Source organism: Carassius gibelio, chromosome A10, assembly GCF_023724105.1.
Source record: "Carassius gibelio isolate Cgi1373 ecotype wild population from Czech Republic chromosome A10, carGib1.2-hapl.c, whole genome shotgun sequence".
NCBI classification, from domain to species: domain Eukaryota; kingdom Metazoa; phylum Chordata; class Actinopteri; order Cypriniformes; family Cyprinidae; genus Carassius; species Carassius gibelio.
This window is the reverse complement of record NC_068380.1, coordinates 2,326,790-2,347,972: the sequence shown is the minus strand read 5'-3', so window position 1 is coordinate 2,347,972 and position 21,183 is coordinate 2,326,790. Positions and strand designations below refer to the sequence as shown.

General features: G+C 39.8%; 1 protein-coding gene across 1 annotated transcript in view; it reads left to right on the top strand.

The window, feature by feature from the left end:
- Positions 1 to 20,941, top strand: part of LOC128020814 (zinc finger SWIM domain-containing protein 6) — a 67,842-nt gene extending 46,901 nt beyond the window's left edge. Inside the window, exons 5-14 of the mRNA XM_052607554.1 lie at positions 1,724 to 1,903; positions 3,263 to 3,439; positions 3,710 to 3,856; positions 4,894 to 5,043; positions 8,336 to 8,602; positions 12,485 to 12,620; positions 16,371 to 16,528; positions 17,994 to 18,157; positions 18,253 to 18,334; positions 19,336 to 20,941. Coding sequence (XP_052463514.1) covers positions 1,724 to 1,903; positions 3,263 to 3,439; positions 3,710 to 3,856; positions 4,894 to 5,043; positions 8,336 to 8,602; positions 12,485 to 12,620; positions 16,371 to 16,528; positions 17,994 to 18,157; positions 18,253 to 18,334; positions 19,336 to 20,198 — 2,324 coding nt within the window. The 3' untranslated portion in view covers positions 20,199 to 20,941. The remainder of the gene's footprint in view (positions 1 to 1,723; positions 1,904 to 3,262; positions 3,440 to 3,709; positions 3,857 to 4,893; positions 5,044 to 8,335; positions 8,603 to 12,484; positions 12,621 to 16,370; positions 16,529 to 17,993; positions 18,158 to 18,252; positions 18,335 to 19,335) is intronic.
- The last annotated feature ends 242 nt before the right edge of the window (positions 20,942 to 21,183 follow it).

Sequence of the window (21,183 nt, the reverse complement as noted above, 5' to 3'; positions counted from 1 at the left end):
AACGTCTCTGAGATTTGCATTTTTCAGATACACCGCTGCGTCTTGTTTGCATGTTCTGTGGTGCATGTTTCCTCATCTCTTCCACGTCTGTTGTCCTTCATGCCCAAACAAAGAGCCGAGACTCGGTCCCATCCCCCCACAAGTCTCCCGTGCTCCTCCAGATTTCCTCACATCTCTCCCTCCTGCTTTCCTTCTCTCTCTCTCCTCCTTTGTCTTCCTCTCTTTTCTCTCGCCGCTATCTAATTCTTCTTCTGTCACCATGCACTTCTCCCCCTGTCTCGTTGTTTTCTCCTCCGCCCTTCCTCCATCTCTGGTTCTCGTTCTCTCCGCTGGCTCTTGCAGGTATTCTCAGTATGTCATTGTGGAGCACTCTGGGAGTGATTAAACCATCATACACAACCCGTATGGCACGGCGCTCGCGTCAGGCTCCATACATCACTGCCTAATGCAGCCAATGGGATGAATTAGAGGCGAGATGAACCTCGTGGGTTACGGCTGCTCGGTGGTGACGTTCTGCAGCTTTGTCCTGTGAGGAACGTACACATATCGATCCGGAGCTTTATGCCCAACTTCTTTTTACCTTTGGCTTGAAAGAGGCCTGTATTTCTTGATGGATGTCATCTAACTTATTTTTATTATTTTTTTAAATCAAGGATTGTGAGCATTTGGTGTATTTATAGAGTATAAAAACGCCGCTGGCTGCCATCATTTATTTTATTTTTTCATCAACCAACATTTCAACTGGACTTGCCATCATTAGATTATTGCAGTTAACAGAAGTGCTGTTCTCATTGTATCAAGATTGGCAGCAGCCATTTGCACAGATATTGTGCTATAATAGACTGACTTTTTTTTAGATTATCGGCCAATAATAGTGCCAGCTTGCCCAATTAGAAGTGGTTTTCCTCCTGTCAATTCCTAAATCCACTGACAAGCTGGTTAACGGATGAGAAAAATATTATATTTTACATATATAAAAATACAAAGAGAAAGAAAACCAATTTCAATGGTTATTTATTATTTTGAAATTGCATCAATCAAAATTAAACACTTAATAAAAACCATTGAATATTATGTTGACTCATCTGCATGTGAATATGTAATCATGTTATCAATAAAAAATTTAGTCTGATTATGGGTATTTTACAGCGTAATGTAATCTAGTTACATTTTCCAGATTACGATTATGTAATCCAGACTACATGTCATCATACATAAACGCACAGATAGATACATACATACATAGATAGATAGTTAAATCCCAACAATACATATGTCAACAGTGTATACACAGGATGTGAAAAAAAATCAAAAAATCATATTTTAGAGCTGTACATCCAATCAAAAGAATTGCATTCCGTTCCTTGTCAATTTCAGTAAGCATGAGCAAAAATATATGATGCTGATTCTGAGAAGTTGCTGTCATTAGTGACTCATGGTTATAGGATTACAATCAAATTTAAAGTGGGGCAGAAAAGACATAGTTGGGCGAGCTCTTGGAGGTTGTGTGTGTGTTAAAAGTAACTGCGTTCAGTGGAGCGGTCAGCTGACCTATTTATCTGTTTGTCTGTCAGACGTAATGAAGCTCTCGGTCTGTTTGTACCGTATCAACCTCCCAGGCCGATTCGGAGGCTGTTTGGTGAGGTCTACATCATTTATTTCTTAAGAAACCGCCAAGCAGCCCTCCATATTGCTTTGTGTTGAAGCTCCCTGTCTTTCCCAGGTGCCTTGTGGATGTGTATCGTGCTGAACCCCCACTGTAAGCCGGAACAGAAGGCCGCTTGGCTCAGGCAGCTCAAGAAGTGGAACAGTGTGGACGTGTGTCCCTTGGAGGACGGTAACCATGGCAACGAGCTGCCCAATTTAACCAATGCCTTGCCTCAGGGTGCACACGGCAACCAAGGTAAGCATGCATGCATGTGTGTGTGTGTGTGTGTGTGTGTCGTGGTGGTGGTGGGGGTAGAAACGAGGTGTTTTAATCAACCGTGCCTCCGTGCGCCCCTTTTATTAGGCTTTGTGTGACTAATGGAATGCCCCTAATAACAGCGGTTCAGTACTTCCTCCCTGGCTTTTGTCCTTGCTGTGCTAATCATAACTCTGGGCGAAAGCGAGGGCTGGGGCGGGTGGGGGGGGGGAAATAGCTCTATTGAAACTTTTAGATTAGTCAGGTCTTTTATACCGAGGCGACAATGTCTGCAGAGATTTTTTTGATGTGTTTTGTTATAAATATTCATGCTCCAGACAGGTAATTGCAAAGAAATGACTTCCCCTTTTCCTAAGGCATGGGTATTTTGAGCTCTAGACTGGTTAGCACAGAGGTTGAATAGATTTAATTAGAGTTTTTTTTCTGGGATGCACTAAGGCTGGGTGATACAGTAAATTCTTATAATAAATTGTATGTTTTTGTTGACATTAAAAGAATGAATCGATGGATTCATTAATTCAGTGTGCTTCATGTGCTGTTTAAATGTTATTAGACTGTTTGGGGTCAGTAATATGTGTATTTATTGTTGAAAGAATTTAATATCTTTATTCAGCAAGGATGCATTAAATTGATCAAAAGTGACAGTGAAGGCATTTATGATGTTACTACTTATTATAAATAAATGCTGTTATTTTTAACGTTCTATTCATCACAGAATACTGAAAAAAAAAATAATCAGAAAATGTTTCTTGAGCAGTAAACTAGCATATTGGAATGATTTCGGAAGATCATGTGACAATGAAAACTGGAATACTGATGCTGAAAATTCATCTTTGCATCACAGGAAAAAATTACACTTTACAATATATTTAAATAAAAAGCAGTTATTTTAAACTGTATTTTTATCAAATGCATTGCAGCCTTGATGAGCAGAAGAGACTGACCTCTGCAAATAAGACCCCAAACTTTTCTGATTTAATGTTTCAATTGTGTTATCACTCAAAAATGTTAATGGGTCTCTGCATGGCATTGTTTACTTAGTTTGTGCATATTGAATATGGTCAAAAGGTTTAATGTAATAATTATTACAGCTATATCACCCAGCCCGAGTAAAGCCACCTTGCAGCGGTCAAGTTGGTATCTGCAGCACCTGTGAATGACAGTTCAGCTCGCTGCACTAATCTACAGACTTATTCCAAAGGTTTTACTGTTTGCCCCTGACTGACAGACCCCTAGGGGCCTCGCTCTCAGAGCTCGCATTGAGAATGACAGAGCAATTTCCTAACCATTTTCCCTGTCTCTCCTTCTCCTCCTCCTCCTCCTCTTCTTCATCCTCAGATTTGGGCGCCCGGCCCCACCGGACGGTTTTCACACGAGCCATCGAGGCATGCGATCTCCACTGGCAAGACAGCCACTTACAGCACATTATCAACGACGACCTCTACACCAACTACTGTTACCATGACAACACTGAAAATTCGCTCTTTGACTCTCGCGGCTGGCCCCTGTGGCATGGTGAGCGGCTCGACCGGAAAAAGACGTTTGCTTGACTCGCCTCTTTGTGTTCTGCAGGCTAAAGCATTAAGGAAAAAAGCACAGCAATGTTTAAGAAAAAAAAACCCAATGAATAGCAGCTTTATTGGGAGCGAGAACAAGAATTTCTAATAATATGAAAGACATTATTATTTTCTGTCCTGCTAGGCTTTTTGCGTGCGTGTGAATATGTTTCTATTGTGCCCATCTGAGGTTTGTTAAAGGATTTTTTGGGGGGGGTTTCTATCACAGAACACGTCCCTACGGCCTGCGCCAGGGTAGATGCACTGAGATCTCACGGTTACCCACGGGAAGCACTGCGATTGGCCATCGCCATCGTCAACACCCTGCGCCGGCAGCAGCAGAAACAGCTGGAGCTCTTCCGAAACCACAAGAAAGGTGAGTTCTAAACTCAAATGGGCTGTATTGCTGGTCGAAATGGTTTCTTGCTGCTAAAATTGAACATTTGGTAGGGAAAAGCATTTGATTATAAATTGCAGTAGTGCATGATCTTTACATTAGCACCAATGGTGGCATGCTTTTCCATGCATCTTCTGGTAATGTAGATGTATGTGGGAGGAGACAAATCAGATGCACCGCCATGTACTTGCCAACATTCACCAACGGTCTCTATGATCAACTTAGCTCATAATGCTTCCATTTTTTAGAATGGATATACCGTCATTGCATTGCTAATAGCCAGTCTTTTTCCTAGAAATCAACAATTTTTATTGTACACAATGATTTACAGGTGCTTTGATGCTGCACATTGTCTCTTATACATGTGATTTAAATCTGACATGTTCTCTCTATAATTTCCTGTTCTTTTTCTGTTATCTGTATCATTACCAGTGCCAGAAAAGGCCAAAAATGGTAGCATTGTCACCCAATTATCTTTTCAGTACTGTGTCCTGTGCTCAGTATCTAATGGGCAGGTAACGGTTTCATGCAGCAGTGCTCTTCAATAGAGCTGAATGTCCACTCATGCCCAGCAGGGCTCAGGTCAATTGCATTTAAATGCAAATGACTGCTTGTTGTGGTGAAAGTGCCCACGCATAATTCATATTATTCAAATGAGGCAGCTCTGTGGCCCGGTTCTGGGCTTTATGTAAAACACCAGTGCAGTGATTTGCACAAGCGACAAATGCTGTAGGAAATCACAGTCTTCCATTGTTCGCCACACACTGTCAGACTCTAGATATGATTTTGTCTCTCGGTAGGTTGTGTGCTATTTTTATCACTGTTATGTATTTGTTTCTTTAACTAAATATTTATAATTTCTCTCGATTCATCTTGAATTACAGTTCTTCATGATGCATTCTGGGGTTCACGTGAAACTAATGACTCAATAATACTCAATAATAACCAGATTATGACTTATTAATAATGACCCACCCTTTTTACCATCCAAAACAAACAATTTTATCTCTTTCTAGATCTGCTTCATAAAGGGGTGACCTCCATCACTAATCCAGAGGGATGGGTGGGCCACCCTTTGGACCCCATTGGAACGCTCTTCAGCACGCTGATGGAAACGGGCCGTGGGGATGAAGACCTTTTGCAGGGAGGGTTCCTAGATTTCTCAGGTACATAGACATGAGATGCCGCAGCATGAATCATGTTATTTACAGAGTGTTTTTATGAATTATCTAAAACTGTCAAGTCTTATTAACACCTTGTTAAAGCGTTAGGCGTCTTAAGCATCTTTTGTAATATTTATAGTTAAAACTGTTAATGTAAACATATATATATATATATACAGCATATTTCATGTGCCATGTGCTCCACTTAGGAAAAGTCAGTCTGTAAACCATAGACATAGAGTTTTTGCTGTATCGACGACATCCATTTGCAACAAGAGTTTTCAACGTTTTAGACCACTGCAGTAGAACCGATCAGCCCTCTCTCAAATTAACCTCACGTATGCTACTACTTTAGACTCTGATTAAAAAGATATGGTATATATTAAGAGTAAAGCATAAGTCTCTTTTATCTGAGCCTAAAGGTCTATTCTTCCCTTCTGCATTTTTAATGCACTTTTAATTTTAATGTTTTCAGTTCCCATCTCTTATTCATGAGCTTTGATTGGAGAGATGACTGTATCACAATCAGAGAACACGGTGCTGCAATTAAACATCATTGTTGCTTTTGGGTTCATGCCCATTCTGATTGGCACAAGTAAGGGTAGGTGTGTTCACCCGTCTAGAGCAAGCCCACTCGAGATGGAGACCGTTGAGCCACTAGTCTAGAGTATGTGCAAAGTTCTATCCACACTAGAACCCCTAACAGGTGCTAAGTGCAAGTTTTTGACTTTACTAAAGCATAAAAATGTAATATGTTTGCAGATATTTAAGAAATATGCTAAGTTAACATTTGTTTATCTGAAAAAAAAAAATGCTACAGTCAGTTATTCTCGTTTGAAAATGTGCATTCCAGGCCGAAAATGTCTCTATTTTGGTTTGTGAAAGCCGCCCACTGTCAGTTTATCCAATTGTATTTCAGCACCGCGGGTTGCCAGTTGGCGGGAAACACAACATATTTAATTTCAGTCATGGAAGCTGGAAAATTAAAGTGTTGGTGTCGTCAATCTGGCAACCTGCATGTGCGTTAAGTCTGAGGAGGATCGGGTGAAAAACAAAAAACAAAAACAAAAATCTCCAATATTTTTAATTTGGAATGCAATACCTAGTTCAACCACTCGGTGTCAATCCTACATTCAGCTCCTTTAACAAATTTATACCTGATTAGGAGTCTTGGTCCAAAAGGGATTTTGATGAGGATAGGATTTTGCATGATACCGGATCTGTGGATTATGTAGGGGCTGTAACTTTGCCTGAACTTTGCCCAATGTAGCCCTCTTAACCTCCCAGCTTGCTGTCTAGGGCTACCTTTAGATTCAGTCAGTCCAAGAGTAGACAAGGCACTCCTTAAGCCAAAGCACTGGCTTTTATATCTCTCTCGCTGTGGTTGGCTCTGAACTTTGAGTTTATTAGGGAAGGAGTAAGAAAAAGATTTGGTTGATGGTGTGCAGAATAAAAGGTGTGAAGCCTCGAGCTTCCCTCTTTGTGATCCTTTTTGATTGGGGCGTTTAATCCTCCCGGAGCCAGCCGCACAGGTCCAAAGAGGCATCATTAAAACATTATGATGCTTCTCATTATTAGCCTCAAATGAGTCGCCAGTGGTATTAATGTCTAACTGAGGACAGAGAGCTCTGGATTCACTTTGCTGTTAAAAGGGATAGCTCACCCAAAAATCATAATTCTGTCATTAATTACGCACCTATATGTCATCTTAAGTAATCCATAAGGCCTTTGTTTATCTTCAGAACACAAATTAAGTTGATGTTTTTAATTGATGTTTTTTAATACATGGCCCATTTGCTGTTTTCTCAAGGTTTTAAGAGAGGGGTTTGCGCAAAAGTCCTTTCGTTTTAAACTAAGCATATCTTTAGGCCTTCATGCAAATTGCACCAAATTTTGGCCTTGTATTTGCTTGTTGGAAACTCAGCTTTAGAAACCTCTGGGATAGCTCATTAGGGCAAATTAAAAGCCTAGAATTAGTGCTGGGGGATTGATGATGCCCAGCCAACCAGATGTGTAGATTTGGTTCTTAGGTTCAGTTGCTTACAGTCAATCAAAGTATGAGGGATAAGTTTGGATTTGGATCCAAGGGACTGACTCCCTAACACCAAATCCAGCCTTTTGATTGGCTGTAAAGGATTGGTTTCTCACAGCTAATAAAATGACTGGACTTGTGCTGAGGGGTCAACCTCTCAGCTATTTAAAGGAATTGATGTAAAGTAAATCACAGCCAATCAAAAGACTGGTCTAGGAGTCGATGCATAGCAACATATCCAGCCTTTTAATTGGCTGAGAGGTCATTCCCTTGGCTCTAAAAACAGCATTTTGATTGGGTGAATGGCCAATCCTCAGCAAAAAGTCCACCCTTTTCAATCAACTCCTGTCCAACCGATTAAAAAGCTCTATTTGGTCCTAAGGGATTGACCTCTTATCAAATTAAAAGGTTGAATTTGGTGCTAATCAAAAGGCTCAGTTTGGTCCTGATGGGCTGCCTCCTCAGCACCAAATCCAGCTTTTTAATTGCATGAAAAAGGTTTTGTTCCTCACAACCAGTAAGAAGATTGGATCGAAGGATCGACTTCTGAGCCTATTATAAGGCTGGATTTGGTGCTGAGGGATCAACCTCTCAGCCAGTTAAACGAATTGGTTCAAGTAAATCACAGCCAACCGAAAGACTGGTTGAGGCATCAATCCTTATACCATTTTCAGTCTTTTAATTGGCTGTGATGTTGATCCCTCTGCACTAATTGTAGCCTTTTGATTGGTTAAGGGGCTAATCCTCAGCACAAAAACCAGCCTTTCCAATCGACTCCAGTGCAGCCAATTTAAAAGCTGGATTTGATGCAGAGTTGGTAGGAAGGCTTGCGAGGCTCAGAGCTGCATGTCGGAGGCCATATAGCTGGAGATCAGTGAAGAGTTAAGAGCAGGGCCTCAGCCTGTCTTTCTTGCGCTCTCCTGGTTTCTAAATACAGCCTGGGCCTCGTCATATCCAATAGCATTTTGCACAGAATGAATGTGATGCATGAACCATCCAATCCATTTGTAAGTCCAGGGTACAGTGTATTACCTCAGTCACTGAGGAGCCTAATTGAGCATGCCTTGCCTGATGCCCTATCAGGCTGAGCTGCTTCATTAGACCAGGCAGAGTCCAGGCACAGTTCCTCTCTTGTGCCTCATTATACAACAATACCTGTCTAAGAACCAGTGCCTGGGAGGGAGGTCGCACTACAGTGGTTAACTCTGGAGGTGTCACCACCTCCTAGTTTCTTATGCACTTTCTTTTTCTTGCCTTCTGCAGCCAGCAAAATGAGCTCGAGCAAGCACAGCGAGCTGCACTTGTTTCCATCCACGCGCCGCTTCCTGGAGGAGGGTGAATCATATTTGGCCCTGGCGGTGGAAACGGCCCTGATGGGACTGGGTCAGCAGAGAATCATGCCCGATGGACTTTACGCCCAAGAGAAGGTGTGCCGCAACGAGGAGCACCTGATCGCCAAGCTGCAGGAAGTTGACCTGGATGACACCCTGGTCAAGATCTTCCGCAAGCAAGCCGTCTTCCTGTTAGAGGGTAAGTCTTGGCGATTTTGCACGTATGCAGTGCGAGAGAATGACAGCAATGCTTTTTGTTTTTCATTAACTGAGGCTGAAAGCAAGAGCCTGGGGTAGCAATTTGGACATGGCCAGCAATTCTGGAATAGGTGCATCTGATTTCCTTATGCGTCAGCTTAATATCTAGCCAAATAGTTTCTGAAGCATGTCTTTAAATATCTGCTCTAGAATAGCATGCACTGTATACCAAGGGTGTCCAATTCTGCTCTCGGAGGGCTGCCTTCTTGCATAGTTTAGCTACAAACTGCTTCAACACACTGTGACTGAAAATTCCTAGTACTCTTGAAAACCTTGATTAGCTGGTTCAGTTGGTGCTACTGTATAAGCATGAAAAATACAAAGTAAAATCAAATTACATTTTTACTAGAGAAAGTTAGCATGTTGCTAAGCTAATCTTTCTAGGGATCACAACATCATGGATGCTTTCCCTGCAAAATTCACCACCATGATGTTGAAGTTATCTTAGCAACATTCCCAATATAAAAATCCATTTGTAATGTTTTTGAATAATTTCTAGGGCATTGGTTGGGTGTTTTGGGTGGATGATGGTCAGATGCAAAGGTTGGGCCTTGTTAGATGGTTGCTTACTTTGCAAGGCCCTAGTATCACTAATGGTGCTTTTCCACTACATGGTACGGCTCAGTACAGTTCACTTTTGGGGGGTTTTCCACTGGGTACGGTACCATTACCAAAATGTGATGTGTAAATTCTTTTGTTCACGGATTGACCGGAGAGAATCATCACTACATACATCACTAAACTTGCATCACAAACACAATAGAACTGCTAATTTAAATCAGCACAACCAGCGAAAGATCGAACGCAACTGTTTTGAAAGAGTTGACCTTTTTTAACAACCAAAAAAATTGATAGCCAAGGAGCGGATTCAGCGAGAGCTTAATCGAGCGACACGGAATGAAAAATTTGTTTTTAGGAGTTGTGGCAGTAGAGGTGGCGCAACTATAATGATATGTGAAAAATCCCACCCACTCTAAAGCAATACTAAACTGCAGTGGAAACTCAAAACGTGCCGAGCCAAGCCATGCTGTGTCGTACTGAGCCGTACCACGCAGTGGAAAAGCACCATAAGAATACCTTAGCAACTGACTCTTAACCACCTAGAACTGCATAGCAATTTTGTAGAAACCATTCAGAACCTTAAGCAGTATATTAGCTGCGAAATTAACTTCAACATCATGGTGGTATGTTTTACAGGGTCAAGAACCATTCTTGTTTTTTTTTCAGAAAACCTAGTCGTTTTCCTCTTTTAACAAAGTTTCAGACTCCATTAAGTTGCATTTCCCTCAGAGCGGTGTTCAGCATGTGTAAAGACGCTCAGTGGTGGACGAGGCTGTTTGTTTCACTCGCGGCTGGTGTTGGGAGTAAAACGAAACAGTCTTTGCCACCAGAGCCGCCTCTGAACGCCACTGGGTTGTTTTGAAAGAATGAAGAGAACTGATAAACTGGCCCCGCTGTGTGGATCCCTCCACCCAGCGTATGCCAAAAGCGTGACGGGGGCACAATAAACAAGAAGGCGTGCATTCTACTGGCTACAGGGTTTAAGGGACCAAATGTGAAAATCTATCAAAACAAGAGCATTCTCACACTGAGAGACATCCATAGCACATCACCCCCTTCCAGCACAAGCTGTAATAGAGTTAGCATGCTCAGCTGTTGTGTGTGTGTGTGTGTGTGTGTGTGTGTGTGTTTTCACTTAGTGTATTCGGGAAGAAGTGACTGTAGCTCTGTTCCAAGCCCAAGTGATCTGCCTTGCTGTCAGCTGGCTACATAAGCAGATAAAGTTCAGTTGAACAGAGTTTGACCAAACACTCTACGTATACTAGCCTATATGGGAAGATTTTCAATGTGCAAAATGGCAGAACATGTCCTGTATTTTATTTTTTCCTCCAAGCTTGTCCAAAGGCATTTTGGGAATGCATTTTCTGTGATTGAAGTATACATGCAGTGCTGTGTTTATAATTTAACCAAAACAAGAGGCAGCATGATCATGCTCTGCAAATACGGCAATCCCAAAATGCTTTGCAACAAGCTTTGTGGAGATCATGAATCATTGATGGTTACTTAGTCGAGATAAATACATCAATATTTAGTTATACTAATATATATAATTTTATAAAATGTTTGTGTGTAATTTGTTTTTATTCTTAGAGTTAGCTTAGCAATATGCTAACTAGTGAAGTCTCATGAGCTTTACATGAGGAGCATTATTTGTGAGTCTCTATGTAGAGCATCACATTTGAGGTTTTATTTTGGTTCAGATGCTGCCTAGGTAGCGGCCTGTGCAGGCAGCATGTATGCCTCTCATGAATGTTTATTTTGGCTAGTTTGTTGGTGTCTGTTTGTATGTCCAGTGCCATGTGTATTTGTGAAGTGGCTTGTGGTCGCTGCCCTCTCAGATGAATATAATATAATGACAGGGAAAGCTAAGCTCTCACATATGGCTTCTAGCATTGCAGTTGATATTGTAGGCAAGTGTGAAAAAGCATACATGCTTGAAAGTGGGCGTGTGGTTTTCAACTGGTTTGAGGATGAGGAGGGGGAGGGTCTAATAAAACGATCTGTGAGCAGATTACCCACGATGCAGCACTCGCTTTTTGTGCATTTCACCTGAAAATGGATAATGTTACTTGTTGCTTTTCAGAGAAGATATTATCTGTGTTCACTCTTGACCTACAGTATGCACAAACTATTATGTTGGAAAGAAACGCTTACAATACCATAGTAGTATTTGAAGTAGAATGCAAACACCGTTAAAGTTATGGTAGCATGGTAGCACCACAGTACTTCGTAGTTTTGAAGTGTCATGCAGGTGTTTCTTTCTCACACTCTTACACCCTGTTTGTACCTACAAACATGATCATTTCTAACCACATCTCACACCTTCAGGAGGACATGTGCTGTATCTTCTGAAGTTGTACGACAGCTTTCTTCAAGTCAGTTGTTCACACTTTTGCATTTTCAGACTTGCTGTTAATATTGGTGAATGGAAATAACTAATAAAATGTTCAAAATAACTTTTTCTAGGTTTTATCTACATCTTATGTGTCTGTATGTGTTTTAAACATTCCACAGAAGTTTTACACCTTAATAAATTGAGAAGTGCATATAAATTAAAATTACTGTGTTCATTTAAATCGGTGTTTCCCAAACTGATGAGTTGATGCAAAGCTAATATTTAATTACAGTTATAAAAATATAAACTTAAAATAAATCTGTAATTTAAATCATAATGGAAAACAAATCTCTACTTTCATGTCATAGGACTACACTGAAGAACCAAATACATGTGAATGTTAAATTTGTCATTAACTTAAATCTGCAAACATTAAATAATAGAAAAATAATGCAATGCTGAAATTTGAAATGCAATGGTTTATTGAACCTTTAAAAAACATCTAAAGCATCTGTGATGTGTCATATTTGAGAATCAGACATGATTTCATGATATCGTGAAAAATTGGAGCTCAAAAGTGGAACAAAAAAACCCCTCAGTTGTATTAAAAAGGCCCAGCTGAGCAAAAGTTTGGAACTTGGTGCAGTTGTTAAAAGCCTTTTACTTCAATCAGATGACAGAAGGCATGTTTTTAAGTGAAGTTTGATCATGTTGATCATTTAGATGTCTTGCGTTTTATGTATATTTAAATATACACATAAAGAAATCTGTATATATGTGTATTAAATATTCATTATAGTAGGCTTTATAGGGTTCAAATATCAGGGGAGACATTAAGTAAATATAAAAATTGGCTAACAAAAATTGTAACTGGGATTTTGTTCCTGGATGTTTTTGTGTATCTGAACAGCTGTTTTTGTCTTGCAGGTGGGCCCTACAGTGGTTTGGGAGAGCTCATCTATAGAGAGAGCGTTCCGATGCACACGTATGCCAAGTATCTCTTCACATGCCTCCTACCTCACGATGCCGAACTGGCGTACAAAATTGCACTGAGAGCAATGCGGTGAGTTTCCACAGGCCACACGGGCGACACTCTGCTGCCAAAACTGTCACGTCCACCTACAGTATTGAACACACCCACGGCTGTGGCTTAGTTTCCCCTCGCGGATCTTGTTTTTACCGTCTTCACTCACTCTGAGAAGGCACGGTTATGTCTTCGCTGCTTCTCAGATGTGTGTGTGTGTGTGTGTGTGTGTGTGTGTAGGGCGTGAGGTTATCTGGGGCACAGTTTAATCAAAAGGCGCCTTTTGCTTTGAAAACTGCTAAATAATTCATGGCCACTGAAAATGAGTTTTTGAAAAAGTGTGAATAATAAATGTGTCGTTGAGTCTAATTTGGGCTGCAGAGGTAAGGCAGAGCACTCCTTTCACCCCACACACCCCCCTCAACTCCCTGTGTGCGTTTGTGGCCGTTTGTGTACAAACCCCATGTGTGTGTTGGCATCAGTTTTACATTAACAGCAGCAGTTATTCATGAGCCTTTACAAAACCTGTTTAATACATATTTTGAATATTTAAATTAAGTCTTTGTCAGCATATACACACACACAACATAAAATTCATGAAACTACTATTCTACTATTCTTGCGTAAATTGACACATTTGTTTCAAAGCAACAACTTATGCTTCGTTTTACAAATTATTAACACCAAAATCAGTTCTACTTGTTCTTATGTTAAAAATTGGATAATGTAAATTTATATGTTCGTTTAAAAGCAACAATGTGTTTAGTTTTACGAACTAACACAGAAATCAGTTCTGTTAAATTGTTGCATTCACCTAAGTAGAGATGTTTCCAAGTTGCAAAATTGGAATCGTGTGTAAATTGGTGTTTTCATTTCGAAGCAACAATTTGCGATTCGTTTTATGAATTATTAACACTGAAATCAGTTCTGCTTGTTCTTATGTAAATTTTCTCATCCACTTCCATATGTATGTCTCCATTCAAGTTGCAAATTTAATATATGCGCAAAATCGAAGACACCCATTTCAAAGCAACAATATGTTTAGCTTTACAAATCAACACAGAAATGAGTTCTGCTTGTTCTTATATACATAAATATGGATGTTTCCATCCAGGTTGCATATTTAATGTATGTGCAAAATTGTGATCTTGAGCAAATATTCCATCCCATGTGTTCAAGCAAACAAAATTGTCAATTTCAGGAAAATTGGTGCAAAAATAGAAATGCAAGTGAAAGGTAATAGTAGCCAGTCATCTCAGCGAATTAAAAAAAAAATCTATTGATGGAAACTCCTGTGAACATTTATGCAAGAATGTTTTATGAATGATTTACACTGAAATTCTGTTTTGCTCGTGTTTTATTAAAGAGTGCCGATGTGCAACAGAAATTCTTAAACTGTGTCATATGTAGGTGTGATGCAATGATTTGTCCATCCACACTGGAAGTGAAAATGCTGCACAATGCAATCGCATTGATGTTTAAATGCAGTTAAGCACAGTGGGCTCAGGAGATTTTGATGTGACTATATCAGTGTTATCTTTGATCATATGTTGCTTTATGGCTGTTTCTGGCAAGATTTTCAACTTCAGGCCAGTCCAACAGATTTATATCGACATCTTGTCATGGATTTCCTCTCATATGTTTTATTAATTTTCCTTTTTTGACCAACCTAGATTCACACACACACAAACAAAAAACCCTGTTACCAAATCTGTCTGGAATTGTATTATATCTTGATTGGATTGTGTTTACTGGGGGGATAAACTCGATGGTATCAAACAAAAATCCTCGTAAATTTAACCAGCGCAGGAGCTTCGGGCTCAGTATTGACTTTCTCTATAAAAAGACCGTGGTCTCCAAATAACTGCTCTCCATGGCTTAGGCTCAGACGAGGGCTGATCTCCTCCTAATACAATTCCCTTTGTTAGATGGCTTGGTAATTAGCTCCATGCCAGGACATGATGCTTGGACTTATTTCTACTGCACTGGAGGCAAAGGACAAAATTCCGCTCTGACATGAATATGCATGATCAGATAGATGACTCTTAGTAGCATATGATCAGAAAGTCAGGGTAGCCTCAGCAACCCATCAAAGATCCCCAGCATGCAACTAACAGCCAATTTACAAGGTCATATTCGACATCTGTGCATAATGAGGATGTCCATTCTGTAAGTGCACAGCAAAAATGCACTCCTATTTGGAGTATGAAAGATCTCTGAAGATCATTCATGGTTAATATATGGTCGAATCCAGTCGGATGCGCCTGTTGGCCTCGTTGTAGTATTTCAGAAGTGCAGTAAGTGTCCAGACAAACAGGATGGTCAGTAATGGAGTGTGTAAAGGCCACGGGCCGCCTCCAGGCTCATGTTAGCTGGCTAAAACAATACAGCAAAACCTCTGCTTGAGAAGAACACGCTGTCCTTTCCCAGAGGAAACTACTGCTGTGCTTCTAGAGCAGGTGAAATATTCAGTATTATCTTGTGAAAATAAATCTCCATCATTAACCATTTTGATCTTTATAAAAACAAAATCACATAAATCTATCCTTTCATTGGAGAATACAATTTTTAAATGGAGGGAAATATCATTATGACATGGTTTCTCATAATACACATTGGATACAATCAATGGCACCCTTTTATTTAATACTTTGAAACCTCCATTTGCCAGTTTAACAGATTTAATGTTCTCCTATAATGCCTGATGAGGTTAGAGAACACCTCACAGGAGATCAGAGAACATTCCTTCATCCAGGAATCAAAGATGCCATGTGTCTAAACAAGATGTCCAGGACCTCCAGCAGAAATATAGGCCCACAACATCAAAAATAAAGCAGTTTATTTCATTGTACACATGGGGTACTTTTTAACCCTGTGTTCACCAAATCCATCTTGAGTGTTTGTTGCTAAAAAGCTAATTTTTTAGATCATACCATACATTTTCAGATCTGACCACAGAAGTTCCAGTCATGTCTGAAAAACAGAGTATGCTGGGATTGTTTTTGGATAAGAGCGTTTTCTTTTCTTGATTTGTTTCTTTTCTTTAAGCCCTCCCAAACAACATGTAGGTTAGGTGCTGTTTGATTTTTTTTTTTTTTCTTTTTTTTTCTTGTTCAGGTTTTCTGGTTATTTTCCGCAATTCTCCAGCTGTGGTCCTTGGAGAGTTAGGACGATATAGACACACATGTCCTCTGAAAGGCAGATTCGTAACATCTTCTGTTGATTGGAAATTCTTAATTATTGCCCTGATGTCGGAAACGGGAATTTTCACTGCTCTAGCTCTTTTCTTAAAGTCACTTTCTAATTTGTGAAGCTAAATTATGTTTTGCTGCAGATCAGAAATACATTCTTTGGTTTTTCTAATTGTGATGGATGATTTAAGGGAATTTGGCCTTTGTTTACCCTCCTATTTATATTACTGTGAAACAGGAAGCCATGGCTGGATCATTTTATGTTCATAATTACCCTGGTATGCACAAAATTGTAAACATGAATGGAAATGGAAACTTTACAGATATTATATATATAAAATATAATATTTAATATTGTCTACATGTAATGATTAGTTTAAGCTGATTAACAAATATTTGAATGAATCTATACCTGAGATTTATTTATTTTGTTGTACGGTCTGTGAATGCACATTAGTTGGAAAAGCCTGAAAAATAGAGTTTTAGGCTAAAGATGCAACATGTATTTATACCACTGTTGTGTTTTATTGATGATTGACTGTACTTGGAAAATAACGCTGGTGTTGATCTGTATGTCTTTTTTTCTTTTTGTCTGCAGGTTACCAGTGTTGGAATCCACAGCTCCTTCGGGCGACATGTCCCGGCCTCACCATATAGTATCAGTCGTCCCCAATCGTTACCCACGATGGTTCACCCTCAGCCACATCGAGTCCCAGCAGTGCGAGCTGGCCTCCACCATGCTCACTGCAGCCAAAGGTTAGAGCGTCGCATTCGCCAGCGCGTCCATCACTCACACGCAGGCCGCTATTACTGTGACAACAGCAATGTTTGCTTTAATGGCAGGCCTGTGTACCACATTTCCGCTAGCAGACTGCAAAACAACGAGCCCCGACAGGAAAATCAAACCTGCATTCGTCTCCTCGGTTTGGAGAAACAACACCCTTGGAGAAGTTGCAAATTCGAAGCACTATTTTTAAGATCTAATCGCACCGCAGTGCAGAGAAGCTGAAATCAGAGGAAATCAACATGCTGGCGATAAATAGAAATCCTGTCCCAGAACTGAGCGTTTGAAGGTTTTCTCAGCGTCTTGTTTCACGTTGGGCGTCTGGCGCTAGTGCTGACTCACGGCTCATTATGCAGCTGTGTGTGTGTGTGTGTGATGCAGTGCTGTAGACGGGGTGAAAGGGTTTCTGAGTGTTTGATGTTTCTCCAAGGTCACTGGTGACTGTTTGCAGGGTTTACAAAAATGGCCAGTCATGTCAATTTCCATCACTTTTGTGATCCATCATTTCATGAACTTAATGTTCATTCAATTATTAATATATTGACAGCAATGTTTAATCATGAATGCATAAATATTATTTATAAACAATTTATATATATTAGTATATTTTACATATAACAAAATGAGATTTAAGACAAATTGTGTTTTTAAATTGCTGCACTTTTTTGTGAAACTCAAATATGTCAAATAACAAAACTAGATTGAAATTCTAAATAAAATAAAATAATACAAATAAAAGAAATATATTCATACAAGCAAACTAAGGCTTTGTCTGGGCTCTTTTTCCATTTAAAATTAGAGGCAACCACTGCATTTTAATCACGATCCAAACAAAGATGCTGAATAAATGCAGCACGAGCAATTTTTTAATCTAATCTTGTTCATCTAATTTTGAAATTTGAAGCAAGAACAGAATGGTCTGACCTTAGCTTTGTGAAACTATACTACATAAAATATCTGGTTCTGCACAAAACAAAAACAGCAGATGGGCTTAGAGAATGCTAATTCACTCTCTGACAGCAGATGGCGCTTCTGGAACAGCATTTCCTTGGTTACTGCTGTAAATATAGCAGCACTGCTCTAATGAACACAAAAAAATGTATTATACAGAGGTAAAATTTAAATACCATCTAAACTTTTCTAAAGACCGTCAGTTCCCCTCAGAGAGATATTCATATAAACCCTCCCACCCCCAACTGCATCGCGATTTGTTTAAGCTCGGGGTGCATTCTTATATACATAAACACATACATATGTAATACATATATTAAATACATAAATTATGTATATATTAGAATTTTTTTTTTTTGGTCAGTGCATAATTTGCATACTTCTGTGTGTTATATTTCATAGTTTTGATGGCTTTACTGTCTGGAAAACATTCATACAGAACATTCTTACATCTTAACATGCATTATTATTCGGTGTTGTTTGCAGGTGATGCTCGAAAGTTAGAGACAGTATTAGAGTCCATACAGAAGAACATTCACTCCTCGTCTCATATCTTCAAACTGGCGCAGGATGCCTTTAAGATAGCGACGCTCATGGACAGTCTGCCGGACATCACTCTGCTGAAGGTCTCCCTGGAGCTGGGTCTTCAGGTATTCATCCACCTCTTCATCCATCAGCACACTGTGATCTCAACTTTACCTGTTTTTGCTCATTTCCTTATGTTTTCTTTTCGAATAAATCACAGGTAATGCGTATGACGCTTTCAACGCTGAACTGGCGGCGGCGAGAGATGGTACGATGGCTAGTCACATGTGCCACAGAAGTTGGTAAGTTTGAGCCTTCAGCTTTTACTGTTACCAGATTAGACCGGACGCTAGTTACAAAAACTCATTTAGGCAATCGAGGCTGTTACAATGATTTTACCATGGTATGGTAGCCAAGCTGGGTTGAATAACCTAATAAACAGCCATGAGTGACTTGCTGCTTAAATAAAATTGCAGCAATTGAAATTTAAACTAAAAATGACTGTACAATAAATAATTCAGTGTATTAATAAGTTTGTAAGTTTTAGCCTTCAACGATCACTATTGTGTGGTTTTGGCTAGTTATAAAAAAGCAGCTAATCAAGACTGCAACTTAGTGATTTTACCATGATATGGTAGTAAAACAAAGTAAAATATCCATAATATATGCCATTAGTGATTTATTTATTTTACCAAATTGCAGCAGTTGCCTTTTGATTTAAAAAACAATGTTCAATAGTTATTCAGTATATTAATTGTAAAAAATATATATATATATATATATATATATATATATATATATATATATATATATATATATAATTTAATTACTTAAATTAAACCATGAAATAATAATTGTTCCACAGCCACTGCAAAAATTATAATAAAAAATGAATCATTAAAATCATTATGAACGCATTAATATTAATTTAATTTAATATTAATAAGACACATTCTAAAATGTATTTAAAAGTCAAATATATACATTAAAAATCTAAAATAATGTAAAAAATAATATAATTTATAAAAAATACTTACATTTCTTTATTACTATCATTTATATACTGCCAGTTAAATTAAACTATATATTTAAATTGTCGTTATTTAAATGAATCAAAATCATTTAGAAATGGCAAATTAATTAGTATGAGATTTTGTGTATAAAAATATAATTTATGACTTTTCGATGAAACTGATGTGTTCTGACAAATTGAGCACAGTTCGAACATGTATAAAGACAGTAAATGGGGACAGATTTGTTTTGTGGAAGTTGAGTGATAATCTACTTCCTCGTGTGTCTGCAGGGGTCTACGCACTGGACAGCATCATGCAGAGCTGGTTCACCCTCTTCACGCCCACCGAAGCCACAAGCATCGTGGCCACCACGGTCATGTCCAACAGCACCATCGTCCGGCTGCATCTGGACTGCCATCAGCAGGAGAACCTGGCAAGCAGCGCGCGGACGTTAGCCCTGCAGTGCGCCATGAAGGACCCTCAGAACTGCGCGCTGTCAGCCCTCACACTCTGCGAGAAGGACCACATCGCCTTCGAGACGGCCTACCAGATCGTGCTGGACGCAGCCACCACGGGCATGAGCTATACGCAACTGTTCACCATTGCGCGCTACATGGAGCATCGCGGCTACCCGATGCGCGCTTACAAACTAGCTACGCTCGCGATGGTGCATTTGAACCTGAGCTACAACCAGGACACGCATCCTGCAATCAACGACGTGCTTTGGGCTTGTGCGCTCAGCCACTCGCTGGGAAAGAACGAGCTGGCTGCCATCATCCCACTAGTGGTGAAGAGTGTTAAGTGCGCCACCGTGCTGTCGGACATATTGCGGCGTTGCACGCTGACCACGCCCGGCATGGTGGCCCTGCACAGCCGCAGGAACTCTGGGAAGTTGATGTCATTGGACAAAGCCCCACTAAGACAGCTCTTGGACGCTACAATTGGGGCCTACATCAACACAACGCACTCACGGCTTACGCACATCAGCCCACGGCACTACAGCGAGTTCATCGAGTTCCTCAGCAAAGCCAGAGAGACTTTCCTCATGGCGCACGACGGACACATTCAGTTCACACAGTTCATAGACAACCTGAAACAGATATACAAAGGCAAAAAGAAACTCATGATGCTCGTGCGCGAGCGCTTCGGTTAGTCTGCCTTTCTATGCTTTTTAAGTCAAAAAAGAAACGACAAAAACAATACAAACCACACCGGTATTATGTGTATAGACTTACGTTTGCGTAAAAAAAAAAAAAAAACGTAAAAAAAAGTGGAACGTTGTCATGTTGTGGAAGTTTGTGCGTTTCCCCTTTATTTGTGTGAAAGCGTGTGAGAGTATGTCACGATGTTTCGGTTTACACTGAGTATATGTTGTCCAGTGGCGAAAAGTCCACACAGCACTCCAGATCTCTCTGTTAAACATTCACAGCCTCAAAGTGAAAAAGAAATATGGCTTTAAACCAAACAACACCTCCATCCTAAGTGACAAGTACCTCGTACGGCTTCAGCTTTACTCCTTCCTGAACCAGTCACACGTTACCAGTGTACTAAAGAAGTGTTAGAAACGAGAAAAACAAAAACACGTCTCCATTTTTTTGAGTTTCCTTTTCAGTTCACCAGGCTAATTGCGTGGCTTTGCAGTGCTGTTTCGTCCAAAAGCATGTCTCGCGCGCGCACACACACACACACACAGTCTTCAACCCCATTGTGCTTGCGCTTGTGGAAACTTAGCGACTGTCGACATACATCTCAGGGATTCTCTTTGAAAAAAAAAAAAGGAAAAAAAGAAGAAAAAAATCGTCATGAAAGAATGAGAGCATTTTATTGTACTGTATATATGATAGTATATGTCTGAATATTGAAAAAATGTATACGTTAACTAATTTATAAAAAGAATATTCTATGTAATGCAAAATACTTGAAGCTGCAGTACCTTGGTTTGAAACAAAACATATCAGAGGGACTCAACGCGAGCCTCAGGCTGTGTTCGGAATGGAAGGCTAGCGTATGCGAAACAATAGGCATTATTCCGCAATTAATCTTTCACGTGATTTCATGACATTGTTTAATTCAGTTCATCTTGGATATGGGTGTTTTTCACATTTGTGACCCTGGACCACAAAACCAGTCTTAAGTCG